At 46.0% G+C, this 25069-nt stretch overlaps 1 protein-coding gene across 3 annotated transcripts in view; it reads right to left on the bottom strand.

The window, feature by feature from the left end:
* Positions 1–802: 802 nt before the first annotated feature.
* LOC122392438 (1-phosphatidylinositol 4,5-bisphosphate phosphodiesterase-like) overlaps positions 803–25069 on the bottom strand; it is a 43788-nt gene continuing 19521 nt past the window's right edge. The window contains exons 4-23 of one of the 3 annotated variants that reach the window (XM_043387265.1): positions 23585–23644; positions 21988–22125; positions 21119–21198; positions 17334–17469; positions 16938–17038; positions 16627–16793; positions 15276–15486; positions 14641–14734; positions 13994–14158; positions 13296–13472; positions 8118–8280; positions 6645–6802; positions 4839–5045; positions 4437–4601; positions 3536–3740; positions 3034–3207; positions 2608–2788; positions 2026–2223; positions 1509–1755; positions 803–1267 (exon numbers count right to left, since the gene is read on the bottom strand). In XM_043387265.1, coding sequence (XP_043243200.1) covers positions 1199–1267; positions 1509–1755; positions 2026–2223; positions 2608–2788; positions 3034–3207; positions 3536–3740; positions 4437–4601; positions 4839–5045; positions 6645–6802; positions 8118–8280; positions 13296–13472; positions 13994–14158; positions 14641–14734; positions 15276–15486; positions 16627–16793; positions 16938–17038; positions 17334–17469; positions 21119–21198; positions 21988–22125; positions 23585–23644 — 3096 coding nt within the window. In that variant the 3' untranslated portion in view covers positions 803–1198. Of the gene's footprint in view, positions 1268–1508; positions 1756–2025; positions 2224–2607; positions 2789–3033; positions 3208–3535; positions 3741–4436; positions 4602–4838; positions 5046–6644; positions 6803–7444; positions 7605–8117; positions 8281–13295; positions 13473–13993; positions 14159–14640; positions 14735–15275; positions 15487–16626; positions 16794–16937; positions 17039–17333; positions 17470–20318; positions 20399–21118; positions 21199–21987; positions 22126–23584; positions 23645–25069 lie in introns of all 3 variants that reach the window. The other 2 variants (XM_043387267.1, XM_043387268.1) reach the window with 2 other exon arrangements.

Raw genomic sequence — 25069 nt, forward strand, 5'->3', positions numbered from 1 at the left:
TTTTAATTCGTAACAACCGTTTTTGCGTCCGCCATTATGTATGCACGTACTTTTCATTATATGGTATATGCAACAGACTGAATAAACTTATCGACAATGATATATCGATTTACTTCAAATCATTCTCTCATTGTATCACAGATCATTCAAACATAGTATCGACCTTTCAAAAAGTCAACCAATAGTTACACTATATTCCCAAGGCTATGAATTTATAAATGTTTTCAGTACTGTGGCAAGAGCTACGATCCAGAGCTATGATTAAGCTGAAAAACACATAAAATAGCCGTTTTGCTAGGAATTGAGGGAGTGTTTATCATTCATTGATAAACGCAAAATCACGTTGTTTGCATTTGTATGATTTGAAGAACTAGATATTCGAAAATTAACAGTGTTTTTTTTAAAACGCTCTGTCAGTTAACTAATAGTTTATGTGAAACCATCCTATGTATGGTCCTTTTAAACACCTGTCTGAAAGATGTATACACGACAAAATGTGAACAGCAACCGTCTTCTTAAATATGCTAGATAACATGATGAATCTGACTGTGAAACTACCGTGTTACAATGGCTGCCAGCAGGACCCTGTAAGCCCAGTCTGCCTGAGATCATGCGAGATGCCCTGCTGAGTCGGTGAGCTCAGGGGCAACTCAGGCGGTGAGTCGGTGACTCGCACGACTCACTGCTCACCGCTCGTTCTTCTCGCCGTCTTACACCGATAAAGAGAGCACGAAGTCAACGACTCCACTGAGGATACACGACTGGTCATGATGGATATACACGATTGTTGAAAAGCCATGACTTTGTGAAGCTCGAGAGTCTTTATAGCTTCAAGCCGGAGTGACTGGTTTTGGCAATCTGGCTCTGTCGCGGGGTCTTACTGAATCGGAATTATGTAAACGGAGTAGTTACACATAAATATCGAACCCTATCTGATCGACGCTGATCGTATTTCACAATGGTACCGTTACATAAACATTATTCAGTTGTGTGTTCCTGCTCTCTGTGGATTGTTAAAATCTGCATGCGGTGCTCTTGGACTAGAGTTCGAAACGGCTGTTTGGTGGTCTGTTCTGCGGCCACTCAGAGCCAGTATTTTCCACGGGTGGGTGAAATCCATGAAGACATGTCCATGCGGTGGGAGGTCTGCACTTCACCAGCACGTTCCCTCGAGCTGAAGTAGTTGACTTCACTGAACTCAGGCGTAGAACTCACACTTGGATCGCAGCTGGTACTCGACGGCTGCCTGCTCGTACATCTCTACACTCTGGGGGCAGACATGGGAGTCATTAGCAAGTTAACTAATTAGGTTAGAGTCACATCCATTACACCATGTGGGCAGATACGGGAGCCAGTAGTGAATCAATTGGGCCAGGTTAGGGGCGGGAGGGCAAGAGCCACGATTAAATTTACAGTGACGATGGCATAGATATATCTATACCGAGGCATACATAAGTCGCAAATGTGTTATCGAATTTATCGAAGTCCTGCCTCCTATCTGAACTCACCAGCTTAATGTCCCGCGAGAGATCCTGCAGCTCCTGTTCGTGCTGCTTCTTCAGCTTCTCGGACTCCTTGTTCTGTCGCATCGCCGTCATCTTCCGCTCCTCGATGAACTTCTTGGTGTTGTTCTGGTTCTTTTCGCGCAGTCGTCGGTCCTTCTCAGCCTTGTTGCGCAGGGTCTTGTCCTGGGCCACCTCTTTAGCGGTATCCACTGAGATTTTGGCCTGTCGAGCCTTCAGCTCCTTGTTTTCCCTGGAAATGAAACGAAATAGTGCACGCTAAGTGAAAAATGATATGGTATGGTTCAATTTCCTAAAAGAATTATTCAAAGCACACTTACTTAGATTTATGGCAGAACGGTAAGTGCATCCTGAAATATACATTAAGGTCGGTCAGGTAAAAAGTTTTGCTATTCAGTGTTCACCACTGTTGCGTCTCGCCACTGCATTGAGCTACGGCGTACCGTTTGAACTATATAGCTTTGTAACAATTCCATTGTTCCCCTTTTCTTAGTTTCCCTACCTCTCGAACTTGGCCTCGATCTGTTTGATCTGGGCGGCCTGTGCGGCCTCCATGAGCCTCTTCAGGATGTCCTCCTGGCACTTGTAGTGCTCCTTGAGCAGATCCCACTCCTCGTGCCGGTGGCGACTCATCAGCTCTGACCACGTGTCAATCTGCTCCTTCACCAGAGCCAGCACCGCCGGGTCGTTCGGGTCACCTCTGCACAGAGGGACGAGGGGTCGTCAGGTCGTTCGGGTCACCTCTGCACGGGGGGACGAGGGTTCGTTAGTTCGTTCGGGTCACCTCTGCACAGGGGAACGCGGGATCATCAGGTCGGTCGGGTTATTTTTGGTCGGAGGACACGAAGGGTCATTGAGTTTCACCGCTGGCTGGGTCATTGCGGGCCCCCTGTACTTATCCCGTTTGGGCCAAGTGCCGTCAGCCTGGGTTTACGAGACTGCTGCCGTTGCGGCGAAGTCGATGGCCGATAAAATGGCTATACAACAAAACGATGCTGTTGGCGAGACTGGCGAAGTTTCAAAAAACTTATGAGGAGATTACCTACGAGTGACGAAAGGCTTTGTAACAAGAAATCATACTCACCGTTTGTCTTTGCTGAGTTTCTCGATGGCCACGCACTGCGACTTTTGCATGCTCACGCGCTCCTTGGTCTGTCGCTTCTTCATGGCTTCCAGCTCCTTCTGCTGCTTCTTTGTGGCCTTGGCGAAACCCTTCTCCTGCCGCAGCGACTCGGCCGTGATCTTCTCAAACTTGAGCGGCTCCTCTGCACCACAGAATAACGAACCGGTGTTACACTTTACGCTGTATTTCACATGCTCAATATTGCATACCTACCTATATGTCAGTAAGATTTACCGATATTGCGCACCTACCCGAGCATGTTTATTCTACCCAATTATAACAAATGGTATTGATGTTAGCTATTATATGTCGCTTATTTCCTTGGCAAGCGAGCATAGGAACGTTCACACACAAAAAAAAACGAAACGCTCTCGCACACTCACGCACCTTTCTTGGGCTCGTCCTTCTTGGCACCGTCTTTGGACGCCTTGGCGTTGTCGGCGCCGGAGTCTTTCACGGCCTGGATGTCGGCCTCCTCGATACCCATGGCTTTCATCTGTTCGGCCCGCTTCTCCTGACCCGAGAGGAACGCTCGCGGATCGGACAGCGCGTCCATCAGGTCTGTCGGGGGTCGGCAGGGTGGTCGGGGTTAAGAGTTAGGCGTGATACTGGTAGAGGCAGCATGGTTGACTCAGTTTGCTTTTAGATGGCAGATTTCGACGCATAAGGATATCTGTAATTGGACGACCATAGCTATTTCTGGTGTCTTCTTCGAAATGCGCATACCAATGTTTCGACGACTGACCAATCGCCTCTGCCTTTATAGAACAAAGTGAATAACTGTACTGAATTTAAATTGCATCCACTGGTTGGCAATGCGAAGGCGATAAGTGATCCAACGCGGCACACTACGGTATTCGACGTTCAGTAAGTTGGCCCGACTACTCACCGCCCAGTCCGTCGGGAACGTAGATCTTCAGGTCGAACCTGCAGAACAGCATGGGTAGCGACATGGGGAAGTTGCCTTCCGTCCGCAGGGAGATGTGCCGGTAGCCAGCCTGCAGGCCATCTAGGGGAAGGATGCGCTGTCCGAGCATCTTGCCGTTCTCGTCGTACACGCCAATTCGTAGCATGGCCAGGTCCGGCAGCACCACCTGGTGGCAGGGAAGGGAAGCTGTAGTACAGAAAACGGACGGTAGGTAGAAGAGTGTAATGGGCTTTTGCGTTCAGTGCCCTGAATGGCGGCTAAATTTATTATATATCATATAAATTATGAGCTGAAAACACGTCATGCTAGGATATTGCCCTTACATGTAGAATCATATGCAATCACAGCATATATGCTTGAATAAAGTCGGCTGAAATTAAATGCGTTCTTGGGTACCTATTCCACGACAGACGCCTCGGAATCTCATTTGTGATAAAGTGCGTTATATTGCACCTGATTGAGATGCAGCGTGGGCTCCAGGGAAGATTTATGATGGGTAGATATAGTGCGTGCAATACCCAGGACTATAAAAAGCTAGTTATGAGGGTCGAGTGGTTAATGCCAAGCGACAGGGGAAGGACCATTGCATTGGTGCTATTTTGTACAAGTCTACATATGGATATCATTGTGTTTGTTTGAACTCACTGAACTTAACTGCTAACTGCATTAGGATTAAAGCAAAACCTACATCTTGCCATTACCATTCATTAACTTGATCCTACACATCCAAACAAATCCTCTTAGTACGGTCCAAGAATTCGACTTGACTAGAATGAGAATATATGCATCTATTTTTACAGAACAACACAAAGTTTGCCACTGTAGACGGAAATAGGACGGACGCTGGACAGTAATGGATTACCTTTCTGAACACGAACGGCTCCTCATTGTAGACCGGGTTGAGGCCGTTGGCGGGCACCATCTTGGTTCGGAACTCTTTTCGGATGGTGTCGGTGGGGAGACCGTACATGTCAACTTCCACGTATGTGCCGACCTTCTTGTCCGAGAGGAACTGACCGGCTATCACCTGTGATGGGAAGAGGTGGCATTCTTCAAACGATTTATTTGTCAGCATTCCTAGTGGGCGAGGTTGTTATAAATTCTCTTAAGCTTATGAACTTTTGTAAAAATGAAACAAACTTATAGTTGAATGTTAATACCGTGTTTTGAACGTGAAACGAAATAAAGGCAAAAGAAAGGCTTGAAAACATCGGCTATGTACTCAAACTGAGAAATTAGGTAGCTAGCTAACTAACTAACTAACCTGCACGGAGCACTGAGCGGCGATCACGCCGTCGACGGGCGTCTCGGCGAACGGGTCAAAGTCCTTGTCCGGTCGCCGCATGAAGTCGGGTTTCAGCTGGTAGCCGCAGTTGCCGTTGTACTCGAACTTGCCCTGGTTCAGCTGCATGGGCAGGTCGGGGGTCTGGAAATTCAGCGACACCATCTGGCAGCCGGCGTTCCAGAAAATCTGCAAAACGGGAAATTTGGGCGTCAAAAGCATGCAAAGGTCCAGTGCGAATTATTTCTGGAGTGCACTAACAGTGGAAGATTTAACTTTTCAGATCAAAGGGCGCCAACTAGATTTGCAATTACTATTCTGTTGTTTATTTATTTATATAAAATTAAATTTTGGCACATGTTAAAATGTGCAAAATAAAGCATGTTAAATCATAATGGAAAGAAATGAAATGGATTTTGGACCAGCATCAATGGCGAGAAATAATAGTAATGGAAGCTTTTAACGCTCTAACCTGAGGCTGATGCTCAATGAAATAAATGATAACCTGTAAGGAGAATACAAATTTGGCGACGACTATTTGTAGAATGTAGGTGCTAGAAAATATACTCAGCATTTATTTTTCGGATTTGGCGACTTCACTAAATTTATGTTGAGTAGGGTAAGGGCGGGTAAGAGGACGCGGGCGATAAGAGTACGCATCAGCTGTTTCGGTTGCCTAGCAACGCGGGTTTGTCGAGTTCATGAAGTGACATGAAGCCGCCAGTGCGTATTTGTCACCTACGGAACGTGGGCGTTGTGCGGCGACGCTGTTGAGTTTAAGGCGATGAATATTATTTTGGAGCGTTATGATATTATTATGGTATGGTACAATAATTTTGATACTTGGCAGTTGAGATAAGGTACATTTTTGTGATTACTGTGGGAAACTTGAGAGGTTTTCTGGGGAAATACTGTGCAGTGCAATATTCTGTTTGTGAAGTTTTGCACAATATTTCGGGGTTGTTTTGTGCGCGAATTGCATGGAGGGTAAGAGTACGCACTGTTCATGAAGGTAAGAGTACGAAGAATTATACATTATATCGAATATACAGAAATATCAAATTATTGATATATCGCTCAATGACGTTTGTTTTGTAGGTATGTCATCAATGGAGCGCTGTGAGGCAGATGCGTACCCGAAATTCTCCTAAATACGATTTATTTTCCCTTTTGATTGTACATTTTTAGAGTCACAAGACTTGATTATTTCTTGATTTATAGATATGCAAAATTTATTTTATGTTTTTCTTTTTTGATACTAGATTAAATTAAATGTCTTCTGAGTTTGATGCTAGGCATTTGGACAGTAGGTATAAGCTGTCTATAGGTGTGTGCTTATATGCTTGCGTACTCCACCTGCATGGTGTGCGTACTCTTACACACCCCATGTGGTAAGAGTACGCAACAGCAGCGGTTCAGAAAACGTCAGTTTTAGACCACTTCCATTTACGCTGAAGGATCGTTGCCTCATGGGTTGATGGCGAATTCAATGAACTTTGATATTCTATATTTGCGATTCCTTTCTTTCAAATATTTAACAAATGAGAGCAAAAAATCCACTAAGTGCGTACTCTTATACGACTTCACCCTATATCCTCTGGAAACATCGCCCATCACGTGCATCATTTACAGGCGTCCAGGAACTAACCCTGCCCTGGTTGGCCCAGAGCAGGAAAGTTATCCTGCCCTGAACTGACTTCGTAGAGTGTCAAAACTCTAATAGCTGCTTCCGTATACCCTCCATCCAAGTATAACCACGCTCTATGAATCATTTATCACGGTACTAGCCTGTGGCATGTAGTTTGACGAGTCGGCCCGTGTGCCTTTGGGGTAGATCCGGCTCATCTGGCGTTTGTTGTAGTTGACAAACTCGATGGCCGACGATTTGAGGTAGCCCAGACCGGCCGTCTCGGCGAACGAAGACATGTTGTGGTGGATGTTCTTCTCTGGAACAGCGACACGGTGAAATGTGTCATGATTGAATGGTTATAGGCCATGGCACGCAACATGTTATCATAAAAACGAGAATTTTGATAAAAATCGACGAAAAATTGTGTCATCGAAACAATAAAAACGTAAAATCAAGTTTGTGAATGGTGAGGTAGGTACTATTTTTTCCATGCAACATGAAAAACATGGATTAATGAATGTTTGATGTTAACGACGGATTTCTCGGTACAAAGCATAGAAAAATCATCCTCACAACGTTACTAATAAAATTGCTCTATTTTACTTTTTATATTTTTGTTGACACTATACTGTTGCTAAATCATATCTATCTTGAATTATAGGCGTTTTATAACTAATGGAAATGTTTCGAACCTTTGCCAGTCAGACAAAAACTATGCCTTCATCTTTGAAGGTGACGATACAGCCCATTCATCATCCTAATAAAAAACATTTCGTTCTGACGCCAGAAGAAGTTCAAAGAAATGACCTTCAACGTCATAAATGCTACTCATCAGCGCGACCAGTCGGTGCCCAGTGACCGGCAATATCTACTCAGACTCCAGCTTGCCTTCCCTCTAACAAACGCCCTATTCTCCCGAAGACATCATTGTCGGATGGTGATAGCGCCCAGAGCTCACTGATGGCGTTATCAAAGCCGGCGAATTTGATCGGCTGCGCGTAGTTGATGAAGCTGGACAGCAGCGGGTGCACGCAGGCCGTGGATCCGGTGTGGGCTGCTGCTGCTGCCGCCGGGTCAGCCGCCGCCGCGGGGTCAGCAGCGCCGCCCTCCGTCGGCTCCTGCGCATGCCAGAACGGTGCGTGCAAACAGCCATAGAACAACACTCGGGCTCGGCACGTACACACTCGTGCGAGGAACACAAGCAAGCAGAAACGAGCAACGTCAACGGGGCTGACAGGAACAGTGTTTGTTCGGCGCGTGTAAGCGGGACAAAAGACGTGCGGTAAAAGAGGCAAAAAGAAGCTTGTGTAAAAAGAGACAAGCCGTTAATTAGCGACTCACAAACAGGCAAGTCCAAATGGCGTCTTAATCACAACAAACAGACTGTATTCTGTCAAGTCAATATTGATATTGGTGCCAGATTACTTCAAGGCTCAAGTTTCGATGCACATTCCACACAATGCCACTCGACTCGCATGCACGTTATAACAAATTAGCCTGACCCGGTAGGTCAGTTGTTAGCACCGGCGTAAACCATGGCCGTTTCTTTTCACAACCGACCAGCATGCGACAACATATTCACGGCATCCCGAGACCAAACCTCGACACAGCCCCTCACGACTCCTCCTTACCTCTAGCATCGTCGAAGCCGATAAACTTGATGGGCTGCGCGTAGTTGACCATGTTGGAGAGGTAGGGGTGCACTAGAGACGTGGCGCCCGTGTACTGGTAACTAAGGAAGGCCTTCTCCTCGGCGGTCATGGGGCGGTCCACCTCGCTACAGGCGGTACCATCCTGAGTGAGACGGGCAGGAGGTTATACGAGCCTCGCCCAGGGCCACTATCCACTTCCGAACGACCACGGACTCTGTAAACTACCGAGCAGGCGCAGGTGGGAAGGTGCCGTGAACTGTGGGAGGTGGCGAGAGAACGGTCATGAAACGGGGAGCAAAGTGCTGGTGCTGCACTGTTCCGAATTTTACAGAGGTTTTAGGGGCATCTAGACTGAATTAGGTTAAATAAAGACAATGCTGGTGGTGATGTGATGAGGTGAGATTGCTACGGAAGTGTAATGGCCCTTTCACACGTAGCAACTTTTCAGTCGCCGGCGACAGCAGCAGTCGCCGGCGACCGCCAGCGACCGCCAGCCAACGATCGTGTGTGACGTAGGTATGACGTAAGCAAGTCGCTGGCGATCGCCGGGCCACGGCCGGGCAATCGCCAGCAACTGGTGACGTCAGATCCGCGTCACAGGCCAGTCGCCGGCGACTCTTCTCGAGCAGCGGACGCCGCCATGACAGTTTTGTCCTTGGTGAGTGGTTTAGGTGATTTGTGATGCATTTTTTTCTCAAATTGGTTGGTGTGGCTACCTTAAATTTGTTGCACAGTAGCATAGGGATTATTATCTTGTAGTTTGCCTGTCGTGAAGCTGTTGTGACTTGAATTTAAGCTTGATTCGACAATATTGGAGGGTTTATGTCATTTGTGGCGCACTTGCCCATGATCACCCATGATTTTTATTTGTGATAAATATGTATTTTTTCATCAAAATTGAATATTTTAATGACATTGAAATTGACACTAGTTTCATAAGGTAATGAAAACTTGCTTGTTGTGTCACAAGAACATTGTTTACATTCAGTATCAGTGCCCTTGAGGACAAAGTGCCTACCCATCAGTCAGCTATTTGCCTACCTATTCGTGCGACACAGGAAATATTTGATATAGAGGATTCTTCATGGCTCCGAGTGGAAGATAAGGATATCTTTTCCAAGCGGGTTACTGAAAAACCGAGCGACGAAGGAGCGAGGTTTTTCTGTAACACGCGAGGAAAAGATATCCGATCTTCCACGAGTGAGCCATGAGGAATCCTATATCTTTCTATGTTGAGGTTTATTCTTAATAAATTAAATATTATATTTAAATGCATTCATCTATGTAAAATAGATTCAGAGTAGTTTGTTCTTATTTCATAAGTTTCATCCATGAACAACCATTAAAAATGTCGTTCGGTTATTGACCCATCATTACATGAACTCTTGATTTTTCGCTATGAACCCTCGAGACTTTATCTTTGCATCTCAGAGGAGTGCGAGATAGAAATATCCCTGCACTGTAGACCCAATGGCAAATAAACCTCAACTAGAAAGATAGCAACAAAATATTATATTGCTGCTCATTAATTAGCATGATCAAAATCAAACAGGTAGCTTTGCAATTTTGTTATTGTTTCTGCTGGAGTTTGCCTTGGTACCATGGATAAACAACCCAGGCCAAACTTAATCCGCATTGGGTTCGCATGTGTGGGCGTGCTCACATGGCAAATGATAATCCATGTCTTATTAGTACATAAATAATTGCAGTATGCACAGTAGGTGGTAGGTATGTCATGTATTTTGGCAAGGTATTAGGTGGTATGTATTTTGGCAAGGTATTAGGTGGTATGTATTTTGGCCCTGGAGCTGTTTCCTATTCATTGCAGCAATGCTGCCGGCATGGCATATGTGTACCATGCGCACACAAGCTCCACCAATGTAAAAATGTCATTTTCACACAAAACTCATAATTGGAGGAAGGTAGAGCAGACCAAGAATAAGCGGGCATTTGCTGCAGTGTGGAAAAAGTCACTAGAGGCTTGATACTTTTTTTTACATGCAGCAGCCTGGAGATGTCCACAGAGGCATGCCTGAGGATGTCCACAGAGGTGGATCCAGGCAATAGTTTTTTACAATCTTCTCCCCTTGTGCCCGCTGTGTGTTGTGCTGACTGCTTGTCCCCCTTCTGGTGGTGCCTAGACTTGCCTCTGCATATCTCCCCAGGCTGCTGCATAATGTCTAAAAAAACCCTCAAGCCTCTAGTGACTTTAATCACTCCAGTCTCTACAGCATATGCCCACTCATGCTACAGCTGCCTTAACAATACCAAAATTAGTAACAATGGTCTCATAACCATATTCAGTAGGAAATGAATTACCTAGAAAATTATATTAAAAAATACACTTGCTTTCAAAAAGAATGAGCACTGCCTTAAAATGCTAGGTGTGAAATAATGCTAGGTTTCTGAACCACAAATTCCAATTCTGTGTCACTGAATACTGATTGCCAATTGTGCAAGACAAAAAGCGTCAACAATGCTACATCAAGGATAATGATGTTAAGATAGTTCTCATTTTAGCCTGAAGTGTAAAAACCAAACCTAACCTGATTTGGGTATCTGGGTAAACCAAGCCTAACCTGATTTGGATATTTGGGTAGTTTTTATGATGCTAAGCAATAGCCTATTCCAGGCTTCCTAATTTGCAGAGCTTTTGGTTAAAAAAATGATTTTTAAAAATGTATTTGAAGTATGTTCTGACATGTCCGCCCTCTGTGCCTGGCAGACAAGTCACAGCGTTACCTGATGAGTCAAGAGGTTCTGTACCTGATGTACCTGATCAAGAGTACCTGATGATTCTGCAACACCACCTGATGGCCAACTCGACGGCATTGCTGACCCGAAAAGGAGTCTAGCAGCTGAATGTTCAACTTCTGCCACTGCACTGTTGACTCTGCCTAGAGACAGCATCTGCACCACGGCCCACAGACGATCTTCCGTGGGACGGTGTGCTGCGCACCAGTCACCACACTGACGGCGTTCACCTGTTTGCTGCACAACTTTCTGTGAGGTCAGGAGATCGACACTGACGGCCCCGGACGGTGTGCTCTGATTGCGCCGAGTGTGCTCCCTCGTGTCCGGGCCTTGATGCCAATACCGCACGCGAGGCGGCGCGCGTCCGCCAAGCCCTCACATACTGCGTCCAAGGTGCAGGTGGTGTTCGGTGACAGTGTGCAGCTTCTGCCGGCCCCGTGGACGGCACCGCGTGTGACCATGGCATGTGCATTCGATTTTCGGACATAAGTGCAGTGAATTCATTTGTCATTTTGCTTCTGAATGCTGTCGCCGCTCGGTAGGGTCGATTCTGCCAGAGTAAAGAGGTCGCCACGATCGGCGCCGGTGCGGCAAGGAGCAAGGCACTCAGCAATCGGCTGCCGGGAGGTGGCGGCGGCGGCGGCGGCTGACGACTCGGGCCTCGAAAATCCTGTCGTGTGCGTTGCTGGCTATTATGCGTTGTTGGTGTGCGCTGTTTTGCAAGGCCTTTGGAGCGGCATGTCGAGTTTTGAGTTTTGGACGAGGGAGCCTTGGTGTTTTGTTGGTCTATTTTCGATAAAAACGGTCATGAAGAGTGAGCTGTGTCCAGGCTGATTTTAAGATTTCTGTCACAGTATTGTCACCTTTGACCTAGGCTTGTGTCTTCTTGGGTATCGGCATATTGTGCCACCGTCCTTGCCCCGTGTCCGCGCGTGCTGCATTTTTATGTGGTCGCGCGTATGGTGTCATATACTGTCACCTCGCCATGTTTAGTGATATCCACTGTGTGGAAAAATGCATTTTGTTAAAAGGGGGGGGGTACACTTGTGTTCCCCAATCCAGCGCTTTAGATAATACAGCATCTGTTTTTGACATAATGAAAGCCTGTGTTTTATGTGGGTGGTAGGCTTCGCCGTTCCTCAGGTCCGTTTCTGGCATTTGAATTTCTGCTACATTTCTAGAATGCCTTCTTTCTGTTTTTCACATACAAAGCACGGTTCAAATGTGTGACCACAAATCACTGTGATTGTCCCATGCTTACCACCAACCATTCCTTCAATGCTAATGTCGTTACAGCGAAGTTATTCATTTATTGAGAACAGGGTTGTAGTTGAATAAACAAGACAGGTGAGCAAAATCTGCAGCACTCGTAGTCTTGGCTGATGCGTTAGGAAAAATGGAGGAACTGCAAGTACACATCACTTTTCAGTTTTATGCTTGAGTGCATTGAATTCCAATGTAGAAGAATCGCAGTTTGATTGTATTTTCATTGATATTATGTATTGTTTCAATAATAGATCTAATAAATATTATTCCAATATTACCTAGACGGTAGTTATCATCCTGCAAAACATGTCCAAATATTTAGTACCTTGAATAATGCAGTAAAATAAGCTGCGCCGCTGCATGTATCAGCAGCGCAATATCTGGTGCCAACTCAAGGTCAAGCGGGTCACGTGACAGTTGAGCGGCGGCTGGCTAGAACAGTCGCCGGCGACTTCAAAATGTTGGAAAAATTGAACTTTCTCGGCAACGCCGACAACTCTTCAATGATTGGCTGACACGACTGCTACGTCACACCCCGGCGACTGGTCAGCTGATATCGACAACTGCGGAGTTGCCGGCGACTGACCCCGGTCGCTGGCGATCGCCGGCGACTGACCCCGGTCGCTGGCGATCGCCGGCGACAGTTGCCGTCGCCGGCGACCGGAAAAGTTGCTACGTGTGAAAGGGCCATAATGCGAACATCGTTACATCGGTGTAATACGTACTGTGATTGGCAATGAAATGGCATGTTAACGTATTATAATTTATAATAATTGGTCTTCGTATTAATAGGTTTCGAGTAAAACTTCGCATGAAGTTTCATTTGATTTTAGAACTTTTAAAAGCGTGTCACACGGAAAATTGGAATGTTTCTGTGCAATCATGACTTTAGTACGAATTGAAGACGACTTTTTCGCACTCAGTAGTCCTCAATGACTGTTGGAAAGTCGAACTTCTTCGATTTGCAAACAAAGGTTGTAAGTTTACTTGACTTGTGTTAAAACTGACACCTGTCATTACCACAAAAGGATCTAAGGACAGCGAATCACGATTATTTTTCGTCTGACTGAAACATACAAACTACATTCCAGCTGTGCACTTGTCAATCTTCTGCACTAAGACCCACCGTTCCCTCACCTTAGTTTCTGTCGGCGCTGCGGACGCATCCTCTTTGACGTCATCAACAATGGTCAGCTGGCCTTTCATGTAGAGCTCGAGCTCCTGTTTTTCCACCTCCGGCTTGAGTCGTTTGTTCTTGATCAGGATCTTGCGCCGCAGCTGGTTGGGACTTGGTAACGGGGCTCCGGGCTCCAGCTGAAACAAAGAGAAACGTCAGCGTCAAGTAAGGGTCACATTTATAGTACCTACCTATAGAGCCTATAGATTCTATGGAGCCTTGGTACCTACATTTTATTGCTTGTGGTGATTATGATATGTGGTACGACTTACAAACGCATCTACGCTATAATGCCTTTGGAAATTGGATACAATTATAACAGCCAAAGCTGCCGGATGTTGTAATAAATAAGACATCGTGATCCGCTGGTGTTTGGTATGTCACATATATCATTGCTAACTCCTTCGTAAATTTACGACAGTACTGTATACTTACTTCCGCCATAAATTTGACGAATTTACTGACATCATCGCAATGTTCAGAGGGCAAAGGACCAAATAAAACACAATATCTCGTACACGTCCAAACTTCATCAAACTTATCCCTGTCTGAAAATTATATCCATGATTATGAATGTAGATCACAACAAAAAATAAGTAAATGACCTCTGTTCACTTTTAATATTTTTCGTTTTATCCTGCAGCAGCGATTCACTTACCGGACAGTCGGGCAGCGGCTCTTTGAGCAGTAAATCGCCGAATATCTCGTCACAGTACTTGGCCATCTTGAGCTGCTGGGCTTTGCAGCAGTGGTTCTCGAATGAGAGGATGATAGGGTAGTCGGATGTCACAAACGCACAGTCTCGGATGGCGTAAATAACGTCCTGAAAATAGATAGAGTTAAAATAAACCACGCGACGCGTTGACATAGAACACGCTGCTAAATTAGGTTCACTCAGTTCGGTAGGATCCGAGCTGTATTGATATATGTAGGTACGCAGGTGGTTCATTATACTTTATAGCACATATGGGCAATGGGTTACGCGGCACGCGGCATTACGCATTACGCGGCATTACGCGGCACAGAGGAGAGCGTCATCGCTTGTTTTGAACGTGATCTTAGAACTCATGTCATTATTGCGTGATGTGATACTTATTAGAACATTCCAAGTAAACTCAAATTGGAACGCAACGCCTGCTCTAGGGATTGTGATGGCTGTAATTATCCATGCACTAGCTGCATGAAAAAAAAAAACGGGAGCAATTGTTCGTGCACTATTCGAGAAAACAATGTACTGCCCATAATCCGCTCGTCTATAACACACTTCTTCGATCGACAGTTTCCCCGCAAACCCTTAGCCCTCACCTTGAAGAGGATGTCTGTGCACATGGCCTTTCCGTGTGTGATGATGGGCTCTTCGTCTTCTCCTTTTCCGTCCCAACAGTCCAGCTCCACACACCTGTCAAACGAGAAATTAAAACATGACATGAGTGTGTTGCGAATGCTCACACGTAAAACCATCAACCTTAGCGCGAACTGCAATTGTTTAGAAGGGTCGTTTGACGTTCACTCGATTCCCCTTTGTGTATGTGTGGCTGCTGACATGCACGAAGATCGTTCCATTTGTCAATGTCAGGTTGGCGAAAAATTGCGCGCAGACATGCAAACATTCTGCGCTATTTGGACGGGTGTAGTGAAGTGCTGCTGGACCTGCTGTCCGTGAGTACCATATTCTTTCAGTCGTCATTTATCATTTAGTAACGTCATGCTGCATGAAATGATAGCGATTCCAATTGTGAAATAAATTTTTAAAACCACTTACTGTAAGTTGTCATAGACAAATGGATAATGACATACTTGCATGCATTGCAGTTGTGCCCTACTCTGTCTGAATATTTATTCCTATAGAAAATTAACCTTACTTCGTTTCCGTAAAAGCTTGCTGGATATAGGATCCGTTCATTACGTTACGTGCCAGCCTGCTGTCCTGTTATTCTCACCTACAGCCGGCTAGCAGGACCTGTCTGTACATCTCCACGGAGCTCTTGCCTCCGAACTGTCGGCCCGACAGGTAGGTGTTGTGGGACGAGTTGATATAGTAGTGACTCATGGGCTGGTCCATGTCCTGGTAAATGTCCAGCCGGTCCAGGAACACGGGCGCGTTGTCGTCCGACATCAGGAACCGTGTGAAACCCTCCTTGGAGAACCGCTCTGTGGAGGTCGAGGTGTTCAGCGTTCTCAGCCGTAGAAAAATTATTAGAACCGATGCAATGACTACCGAAGAACCGACAGCCGCTCTATCACTACGTTTCCATGACATGTCTAAATCGATTAGCGAAATTTCACATGCGTTTTTCTCGGAAACTATTTACCTTATGCACAAAATGAGCGTATATATGGTTTTAGCTAGCACCTAATCCTATATTAACATTTTTAAATTATGCCTTAATGCTATGATGGAGCAAATCCATTTTTCAAAATCGGCTTAACTTGTGCCATGGAAACGTAGCCTATATTGCAAAATAAACCTGAAGACTTGAAAAGATAATAATACGGGAGCTTGTGGAAAGGTATTGGATCAATGCAAAGATAATGGAACACTGCTTTTTTCAGAGCGCATGTAAGACCTATATCGGTGTACAATTAACGGTGGTCCATTGGGTGGTCATGGTGTCTCGTCTCATCAGCACGGGTTGTCCTATGTCCATTTCCGGATCGTTTTTATTTTTCTCCGTCGTTTATCTTTCCCCAGACATGCGGGACTATCATCCGTGACGGAAACCCGCTCTGACTGATAAAGCCTTCGGATGGACGGCCGGGTTGTTTTTCCATTTCCCGTGAACAATAGGACTGATAGATGCAACGAAAACCCAGTGATGAAGATATCTGGGCTCGCGGTAGTGCAAACATTGTTTGAGTGGTTTTCCAGAAGACCAACATTTAAATGCATTGATCCATGAATAGAAAACTCATTGAGAAAGTTGGGCGTAAAACTATGCTTACGATCAGTGATCACTTCCTCAGTTTAAAAACATGTCTAGGGATCACAAGAGAGCATTTTATATTCGCGACTGGCTTTTCCCGAGCGACCCGTCTCTCAGAACATCAAGTAAAAAGGCTCCTGCGGTAATGCTGCACCGCAAGGCACTGATGTCTTGCGGCTCAGTGTCTTGCGGCTACAGGCCCATCCATTTGTGAGGCCGCGGATTTACTCCGAATCACTCTGACTGCATCAACGAGAGCAGCTACTAAGAAAAGAGGTGCATTATTCTCTACTAAATAGTCGGAATTCCTCGAGGATAGTAAGGAATACAATAAGCGACCTCTGACTCTTGCGTCACATCTGCTTACTTTGATTGCGGTTCTGCTCATCCTGTTCGTATGTGCAGATGATCTCCAGCGACCTTTTCTCGTCGTAGAGCGGGTACAGGATCTCATTTAGCCGCGGATCTCGCTGACAGTCGTTCATAAAGTTGATGAACTGGCCCAGTTCGATGGTCTCGGCCTTGCCCTCTGTTCTGAAAGCCGGCACACGAGTTAGAGAAGCAGTGCGGGAGCTCAGGCCGCCAAACTAACCCCAATGTGATTTTAAAAAGTTTTCTTTGATCCCGCCTGTGTAAAGTTTCCGGTCCTTGATGCGTAACTCTGTTGAGCATACTTACATTGACTGAAATAGCTCCTCGATGTCGTTTCTGGGACATATTTTGTGATATAAACAATAGAATTTGTCGAATGTGAACTCCGCCGGCTCGATGACATCATTCTGAAATAATAAAAGGCATAAAGTATTATTTAAGTATATCGCAGTAACCAATTTCATATTCTCATTATTCAATTAACAAAAGCACAGAGTAGATCCGATCGTCAGAAATCGAATGTTATTCATATTTCGGCAGGAATACTCTGGTATGACATTTGCATCCCTAACGACACAAATAGCAGGTCCAGATGTTGCATATCATTCGGCACAGCTGCTCGCTCTCATCAACTGACACCATCGCTCTCAGAGCAAGCCTATAGTCTCCCCGTCAAGACAGACTGCTGTCGGCGACAGTCACCTTTTCACACGGCAGACCAAGCTCGCCCAGACACTGATAGACGAGCTTCTCAGTCTTGCCCGAGGCAAATGTCCTCGCGATGTTTTTCACGGTGATCTTCCCATCTTGGTCCACTGAGAAACAGAGCCTCATCCAGCTGCCAGCACGAGGACGATGTTAGTGGGGCGCTTGGTAACGGAGGGGGGCGTCAATCGGGGGGGGGGGGGGCTTTGAGACTCTGGTCAGTTGTACACAAACACTGGCTCGGTCGGAGTACCGATTAGAGCGACGGAAGCGTGCTGCCCTGGGGGCATATTTTGCCGTCGTTGACCTCCGTGTGCACACATTGATCGAAAAGGTCGATTGCTGTCAGGGCACGCTCACTCAGGGCTGCACGGGCGCTTCAGCACACTAACTGAGCGGAACTTTGACCCTTACGAGCCGAGCGTACGGCGAAGCTCAACAAAACAGGCCCTCTGAGACAGCACAACTCGGTGAAAAACATGACATTTAAATGCAGGCACAGCCGGTACTGGCTACACAACTTCGAAATAAACGCGGCAAACTGCCTGCACGTGCCGCTGCAGGGGCGAATGGGATCCAGGGACGAAATGCGAGCAGTCTGCGATTCTACGACACAACATGCCATCAGAACAGATTGCAGCACTAAGAAGATACAGAGGAGAAAATGCAGAATGTTAATGAAAGGAGCAACGAGCAGCATATGACTGAGAAGTCAGAATCGCGCATCTGCAATTCACATTTCATATATAGTGTTTTTTTTAGGTGATTAACTGCAATGGTGTCCCCATAATATAAATCATTTTATTGGAGCCATGCTGCTCCTAAAATTGTAATACAGTTTGATTAATGCGGAAGAATTTGCGTAGGTATCGTCTCTCTTGAAAGTATCGCTGTCGCTCCCTGGTTTGAGAGCCCTTGGCTTTTGAGGGTTTGCCGCCTGGGCGGCCCGTACCGTTTTCATGGTTTCACGGATAGACCCTCCAAAGCCAGAGGCTTTCAAACCAGGGAGCGATAGCGATCCCTTCGTGTAGCTATATGTACTTTCAAGAGAGACCTACATAACTGTGTCACCTTAGATTTATATAGCGCCCGGTTAGACAACCATAGAAAATTTTGAAATGTTGGTTTGCGCTTTCCTTTATCATTAGCTTAAAGTTAGGTACTTACATTATTCCGCTACATGCGCTACATTAGGCAAGCGTCGGAGCGGAAATTGATGCATCACGATTTAGCACTCTCTTGTTTATGACTAGCCGCTCCGCGCCCCAGGTCATAAATATCTAATAACACCCACAGGAGGTTCCCCTAATCGGGCGCTGCACGGGGCGCGGAGCCTCGATCCCAAGTCTGGAGTCATCGAAGGATGGCCGCAGTCAGCCGCCATGATCCGCTCGCGAGTGATTACCCTTGGGGTGTGCGGGGTCCGCGCTAATAGCGTGACCGTCATCCAGCTACACGGTAATGGATGTTGGAAGTCGATAGATGGTGTCTGGTCGACAGTAGCACAGCGCTAGGATAGCCTTGGGGCAGTGAAGTCTGGTTGATACTGGACGAATCGAATCGACCTGGCTGTCTCAATATGCGGAAAGTGCAGCGTCGGATTGGGCACAGCCTGATGGCTAAATGGAATTTTGCTTTGGGGATTACGATGCCAAAATACTTCACTTGCGAGTGTTGCGTGCAAGGCACTTATAGCTGTCGTGGATTTTCCATATCGTGCATTGTGAGAACGTAGCCGTAACGGGAGTGAATAATTGCATTCAAAAATGAAAGAATTAATGTTTTGCGCAGTGCTAGCATTTGTATTGTTTGTGATGGTAGTAGGCCCTCTCAAAATAATTGCAGAAATAATACAACATGTAGAGAAGCATGCATGTATTTGTGTTGCATCCTTGCAAAAGTCAGCACCTAAATTCGTTTGTGCTGAAGATCTTTTCAACCCCTGTAGCTGTTTTCTATCATTTTGTATAATTAATAATTTGTTGCCGGCTGTGCTTATTTATTTGCTAGGTAGTGAAATTTGTGTAAAATTTTCTTCTCATCCATGAAAAGCGTCAACATTTCATATGCGGCTTGTTTGCCCCCACACTTCGTTAGCATTTTAAAAGAGCTTCTAATGGCGTCTCTAGTGTATAACAATTTCACACAACGAAACGGATATTGCTGTTGTAGCCCCAAATTTGCATAAATGCCGTCGGCAGCCAGTAGCTTCCTTCTCTTTATTCACTCTTGGTTTATTTCATAGAAACACTGGGCTGTCAACGGCACGTGACCCTTGGCCAACGTGACCGCAGGTCTGACGGCCCGCGTATGGCTTCCAAGCCCCACAACTTCTCCTGAGACCCCGGCAGCTGCCCTTCGGACCAGCTGTGCAGACGGCCGCCTGAAGGGCTTCTCTGCTTCACTTGTTCCCTGCGCCGTTTGACGGACAATGAGCGAGTCTGCTCATAGATGGCGCCAATAGTGTGCGCCTGGGACCATGCTGTACCGCATTACACATACATTTGCCCAGAAGTCAATACAGAAAAGAAGTGACGAGAACAGATGACTTTTCAAATAGGCACAAGGACACGATGTACTTACATGACATGAAGTGACGAAGACTGAGTGCATGCATAACTACTGACTACAGGTACGTGGTAAACAATATGGTATGAGCACTATCTGCGGATTGACTCGTGTGTAGTGAATAGACAGGAGTCAAACTACCAACATGTTAGCGCGGTGCACAAGGTGAATCCCGAGTACCATAATTCCTTCCACCGGAGGTGTCTCTGCTAATAACAAAGAACCAATTGATTGGTAATCTTTCAACAAATGACTGCTACCTAATTTTCGGCGCTGCAAGGAAAATTGACACAAGTGATAACGATTAGCCAAACACTCCCCGTGATCAAATGTGCTGACTGCATAAGCTACTGTGCGTATCAGAAGAATATCGTGAGACTCAATACGGTCCATCCCTTTCAACAACCAACTCACTGTTTTTCCAGCACTGTTCGCACGCAGACGTTGTTCATTTTACTATTGTTTGTAATTGTGCGCAGACCTTGTTGCCAAATCTGTGTAAGATTAGAGGTGGCTGTGTTAGCTGGGTAGGGAGCTAGCCAGAAATAAGCATCTTGTCCACCAAAACGTTGCATTGTTTTTGTGCATGTTATAGTTGTGCAAATTTAAGCAGGCTGGTTTAAAGTAACTCGGTATTGAACGGAGAATACATAGTTTAGGTTCGAAATAGCGTTGTTTTTGTTTCCATACTTGAGGCAGGGAAAGTCCAGCTAATTACATATCTGGCTAATTTGGGCATTATTTATGTTAGAAACTTTGATATGTGGTTTGTGGAGCTGAACCTAAGCTTTAAGCTGATTGTCATATAGAAGTATAATGTGTGAATATTTTTCATGCATCAAATTGCATGCATAATATACATTTTTCTCTGTTCAGAAATCACTCCCGTAGCACACGACCAATTCCGAAATGCACCGGCTATGTAAGAAACAACGCATTCGCGAAGCAAGTCAGGCATGTCAAAACTGCTCGATCACTATCCCGTCAAAAGGCTCAGAAAAGTAATGCATAAACCGCATTGACAGTGTCCTGAAGACGGGCGAAGAAGAAAGTCAATGTAAAGCTATGGTTAAAGAAAAAAAAAAGCCTCTCTGTAAACCAGCACACATTGCAAGAAACCCATCCGCATGCATGCAGTTGCACGTTGCAAATGGACAGACTGACCCGAAGGAAACGAGTAAAGAAGAGAGCAGTACTTGATGTCGGGGACTTACTGTTTGATGAGACATGTCATGGGGCACACATTATTGGCTTTGGTGTTATGTGTGATGGTGCGAAGGCCCGACAACCACACCTGTGTGGGCAGTCATGACAGAATGTTATGACGGGACTGCGGCAACGCTGAGTACTTATTCATTATTAAATCGACCTGATGTACTGTACAAAACGCCTTACCTATAACTAATAGGCGTCTGTCTGAATCAGTCAAAATAATAAAAAATAATATTAGAATCTCTCTGATGTTGATATATGAAATCTAAAAACCACAAGACCACGCAAGATCTCTATAGAATGTCTATGCCTACTAAACAGTCACGACAGTCGATGCTGCTTTGATGGCTTCGTCTAGCCGGCCGTTGTTGACGTATGGAGGCACAGCGTGAGATGAGAGCATGGGTATTTTCTCTTAATATTTCTGGAATTTTTCATACAGTTATCTGGTTAATTTATCTTACATTCCTGTCTGGGAATATGGAATTAACGTAATTATCTGTAGCTTATTTTATAGCACATATCAATATTTGTCGGTGAAAACTGAGTTTGCATAGCGTATACCTAGGTCAAAGTTTTTTATGACTAAGTTTTTATTACCTTGTTTTTTTTTTACATTCCGTGTGTAACGAAATTAGTTAAAACTTTATCAAAGTTGACTTTCCTTGACGGTTTTGATGTCTGTTATTCCTCGACATCTTGGCGGTTTTCACATCAACCAGCATCATGAAGCATCATGAAACTTGGCGATTTGCATCAGGCATCAAGTACGCGTTATACCTTTGCCTCTGAAGTCTGATGATGTTTTTACAACCCCGAACAAAATATAAAGGTCCCGTAATTAGGCGTTTGTACGTCCAAGACCACATACCTTGGCGGTTTCGACGTCAGGCAGGATGACGTGCTGTAGGTTGATGTTGACCATGTCGGTTCCACTGCAGATGCTGAGCGACTTGGCCTCCAGGTCAGCACCATGACGTGCCTGTAGCTGGTTCAGCAACTTCGGATCCTGAAGAACGCACAGTTGGTGTTGCAGTAACACAGTGGCATGTGTCGATATGACAAAATGTGAACTATAGTTGAGATCAGCGTACGACTTTTGTTCATTTAACATTGAAGTCATAGAGGTTATGCCAATTATGCCAACACAAATGTGCCTAACTTTTTCCTTTCTGTTTTTTTCCTGTTGCGATCTGAATGCATAACGCCTAAAGTAGACTTAGTGAAAGGTGTTACAATTCGGTAACACCAAAATGCTGAGCGCCCAATTAGATTCAACACATTAACCATGCACGATTCAGCGTAATGCGGAAATCTGAGCCTCAAGAGTCCAAGACATTGACACCATGTCTCCAATGACTCGCCCGGTAGACTGCATAGCGGAACATGAAATAGTGCTTCCTAGATATACTGAGATCATAATCCTGTTCCATTATTCATGAAGTCGTCCATCTAGCTTGCCTTCCGATGCATGTGATGCTTAATCCGCCCAAACTAAATCCATCACAGATTTACTGCTGCTTCCGAAATATGTCGTGTTTCATCAGCTAGTGAACTTCTCTTTCATCTATAGCGTCAACTCCACACTGCCAATAAACAACATCAATTTCGCCACATGCCGAGACCGCTATCCCGCGCCTGTCACGCCCCGTCGACGGATGACGTATGATGTCATCTAGCGTGTCAGATGTGACAGGTCATCAGCCACGTGTGACCGCCCGGCTGAGGTGCCAAACCACCGGCGAGGGGGAAGGAAGCTGGGATGACGGGTAGTCTCAGGAGTGGGAGCGATAGATGGGTATGGGAAGGGGGTACGGCGAGCTGGTAGAGTGCGTGGAATAATGGCAGGAAGGGGAGGACAAAAAAAAATTATACCTAAGCCATCCTTAGAAGGCGCAGTAACTTTGTTACCTACATACTCTAACTGTGCGAGGCGAATATATTCGCTAGGTAAGGATTACGCCAATATGACCCATCCCATCACCCTACTCGAAGCCTTGCCGCCGCCACCCAGTGCCCCAGTTCGTTGCCCCCATTTCGTTTACCCCAGCTTGTGTTTTTTTCCTGTTTGTGCTCGCCCTCCCCCCATTTTGTGTTTGCCCCCGGTTTGTGCTGGTCCCCGATTTGTGTTCGCCGTCAGTTTGTGTTTGCCCCCGACCGATTATCGCCGCTGCCAGTGAACCGGTAGGTGTTTGCCACCAGTACGTTTTCTCCCCCGGTTTGTGTTTGCCATCAGTACGTTTTCTCCCCCGGTTTGTGTGCCCCCCGGTTTGCGTTTGCCCCCCAACCGATGGTGGCCGCTGCCAGATTGTGTCCAGGTTGTGTTTTTCCCGGTTTTCGTTTGCACCCGACCGATGGTGGCCGCTGCCACTTTGTGCCCCGGTTTGTGTTTGCCCCCCCCCCCCCGGCTTGTGTTTGCCCCCGGCTTTTGTTTGCTGTCGGCCGCTGGTGGCCGTTGCCCCACTCACCCGCGGGAGGCCGCCAGCTCGAATGTCGTTCACTTGGCAGAGCTCCAGCAGGTCGGCCTCCTGGTGACGGTGGGGGAGCGACCGGTCAGTCCCGGCACCACCCGACCGGTCAGTCCCGGCACCACCCGCCCGGTCAGTCCCGGCACCACAAAGGCACAAGCACAGTCAGACTCTCGGACTTGGCACCACTGACTGATGACTGGTGAGGGTTGACACTACTGACCGGTCAACCTCGGCACACCTCATATTCGTCACCAAAACAGACCCGGTCGGTGTCTCGGCACCACAAAGGCACATACACAGTCAGACTCTCAGTCTCTGCACCACTGGCCGGTCAGTCTCGGTACCACAAACACTGTCAGACTCTTAGATACGGCACTTCAGGTCCGGCCAGACTTGGCTGGTCAAGCCCGGTCAGTCTCACACAAACTCGGTCAGTCTCGGCACCACTCTCACGGTCAGACTCTCAGACTCAGTACCACCCCCTCAGTCGGACTCGATAACGCTCATAATCGGCACCATACCGGCTCAGTTGGACTGATCAGGTGAACACATCCCCCGTGGTTGAAATCAGCAAACGCAGTCAACAGCAGACATGTGCTTGGATCCGAGAGCTGGATCTATGATCTCAGTGGATCTCTCGACAAAATAGAGGGGTTGGATCTATGATCCGAGTGGATCTCTCGACAAAATTCAGGGGTTGGATCTATGATCTGAATGGATCTCTCGACAAAATTTAGGGGTCAGATCTATGATCTCTGTGGATCCAGCGGGCTAAAATTTGTGGAGGACCTATGATCTGTATGGATCTCACGACAACATGTAGCCAATGAAACCCTTATCCTACATAATTGTACACCTTACAGTGCAATACAATTGAGAATTATCACTTGTGGACATGGTTATTGGTTAAGACCACTTGTGATCATTAGGTATCATCATTAAATTTGAATTTAAATAAACAACATTTGTACTACATTTAAAATAAACCAAGAACATGCATATTGCTACTTTTTGTGACCAATTGTAACTTTTTCATGACAGCACTGATGACAATCTTATCAACAAGCTACAGCCACTTTAATTCAAAGAACAAACAGTACAGACAGATGCAGTGGCAGCAGGGCACTGCAGATTTTCATTTTGGTCCCATTCTTTCTGCAACGCCAGTAGGGCTAATGCTAAAATGCCAAACTCTATGGGGGGCACTGTACCCTGGTGCCACACCCCCCTCCCTGTTCTGCCGCCTATGGACAGATGTTAGGAAATCAAACCTGGAAGCCAAATAGGTCAGTTTTGTTAAAAATAATCCAGCAATCCACTTCTGCCAGGTATGAAATCCCAATCCAGAATGTTCATATGAGCTATTAGTATGTGCAACACAATTTCGATTTAGTAAGAATAGCAACCAACCTCGAATACTTTCCTAATAAAATTACAAGTTCAAAAATGGCATCAACTTCTTCAGATTACCTACTTTTGGCC

Source organism: Amphibalanus amphitrite, unplaced genomic scaffold (assembly GCF_019059575.1).
Source record: "Amphibalanus amphitrite isolate SeventyFive unplaced genomic scaffold, NRLGWU_Aamphi_draft 000486F_arrow, whole genome shotgun sequence".
NCBI classification, from domain to species: Eukaryota; Metazoa; Arthropoda; class Thecostraca; order Balanomorpha; family Balanidae; genus Amphibalanus; species Amphibalanus amphitrite.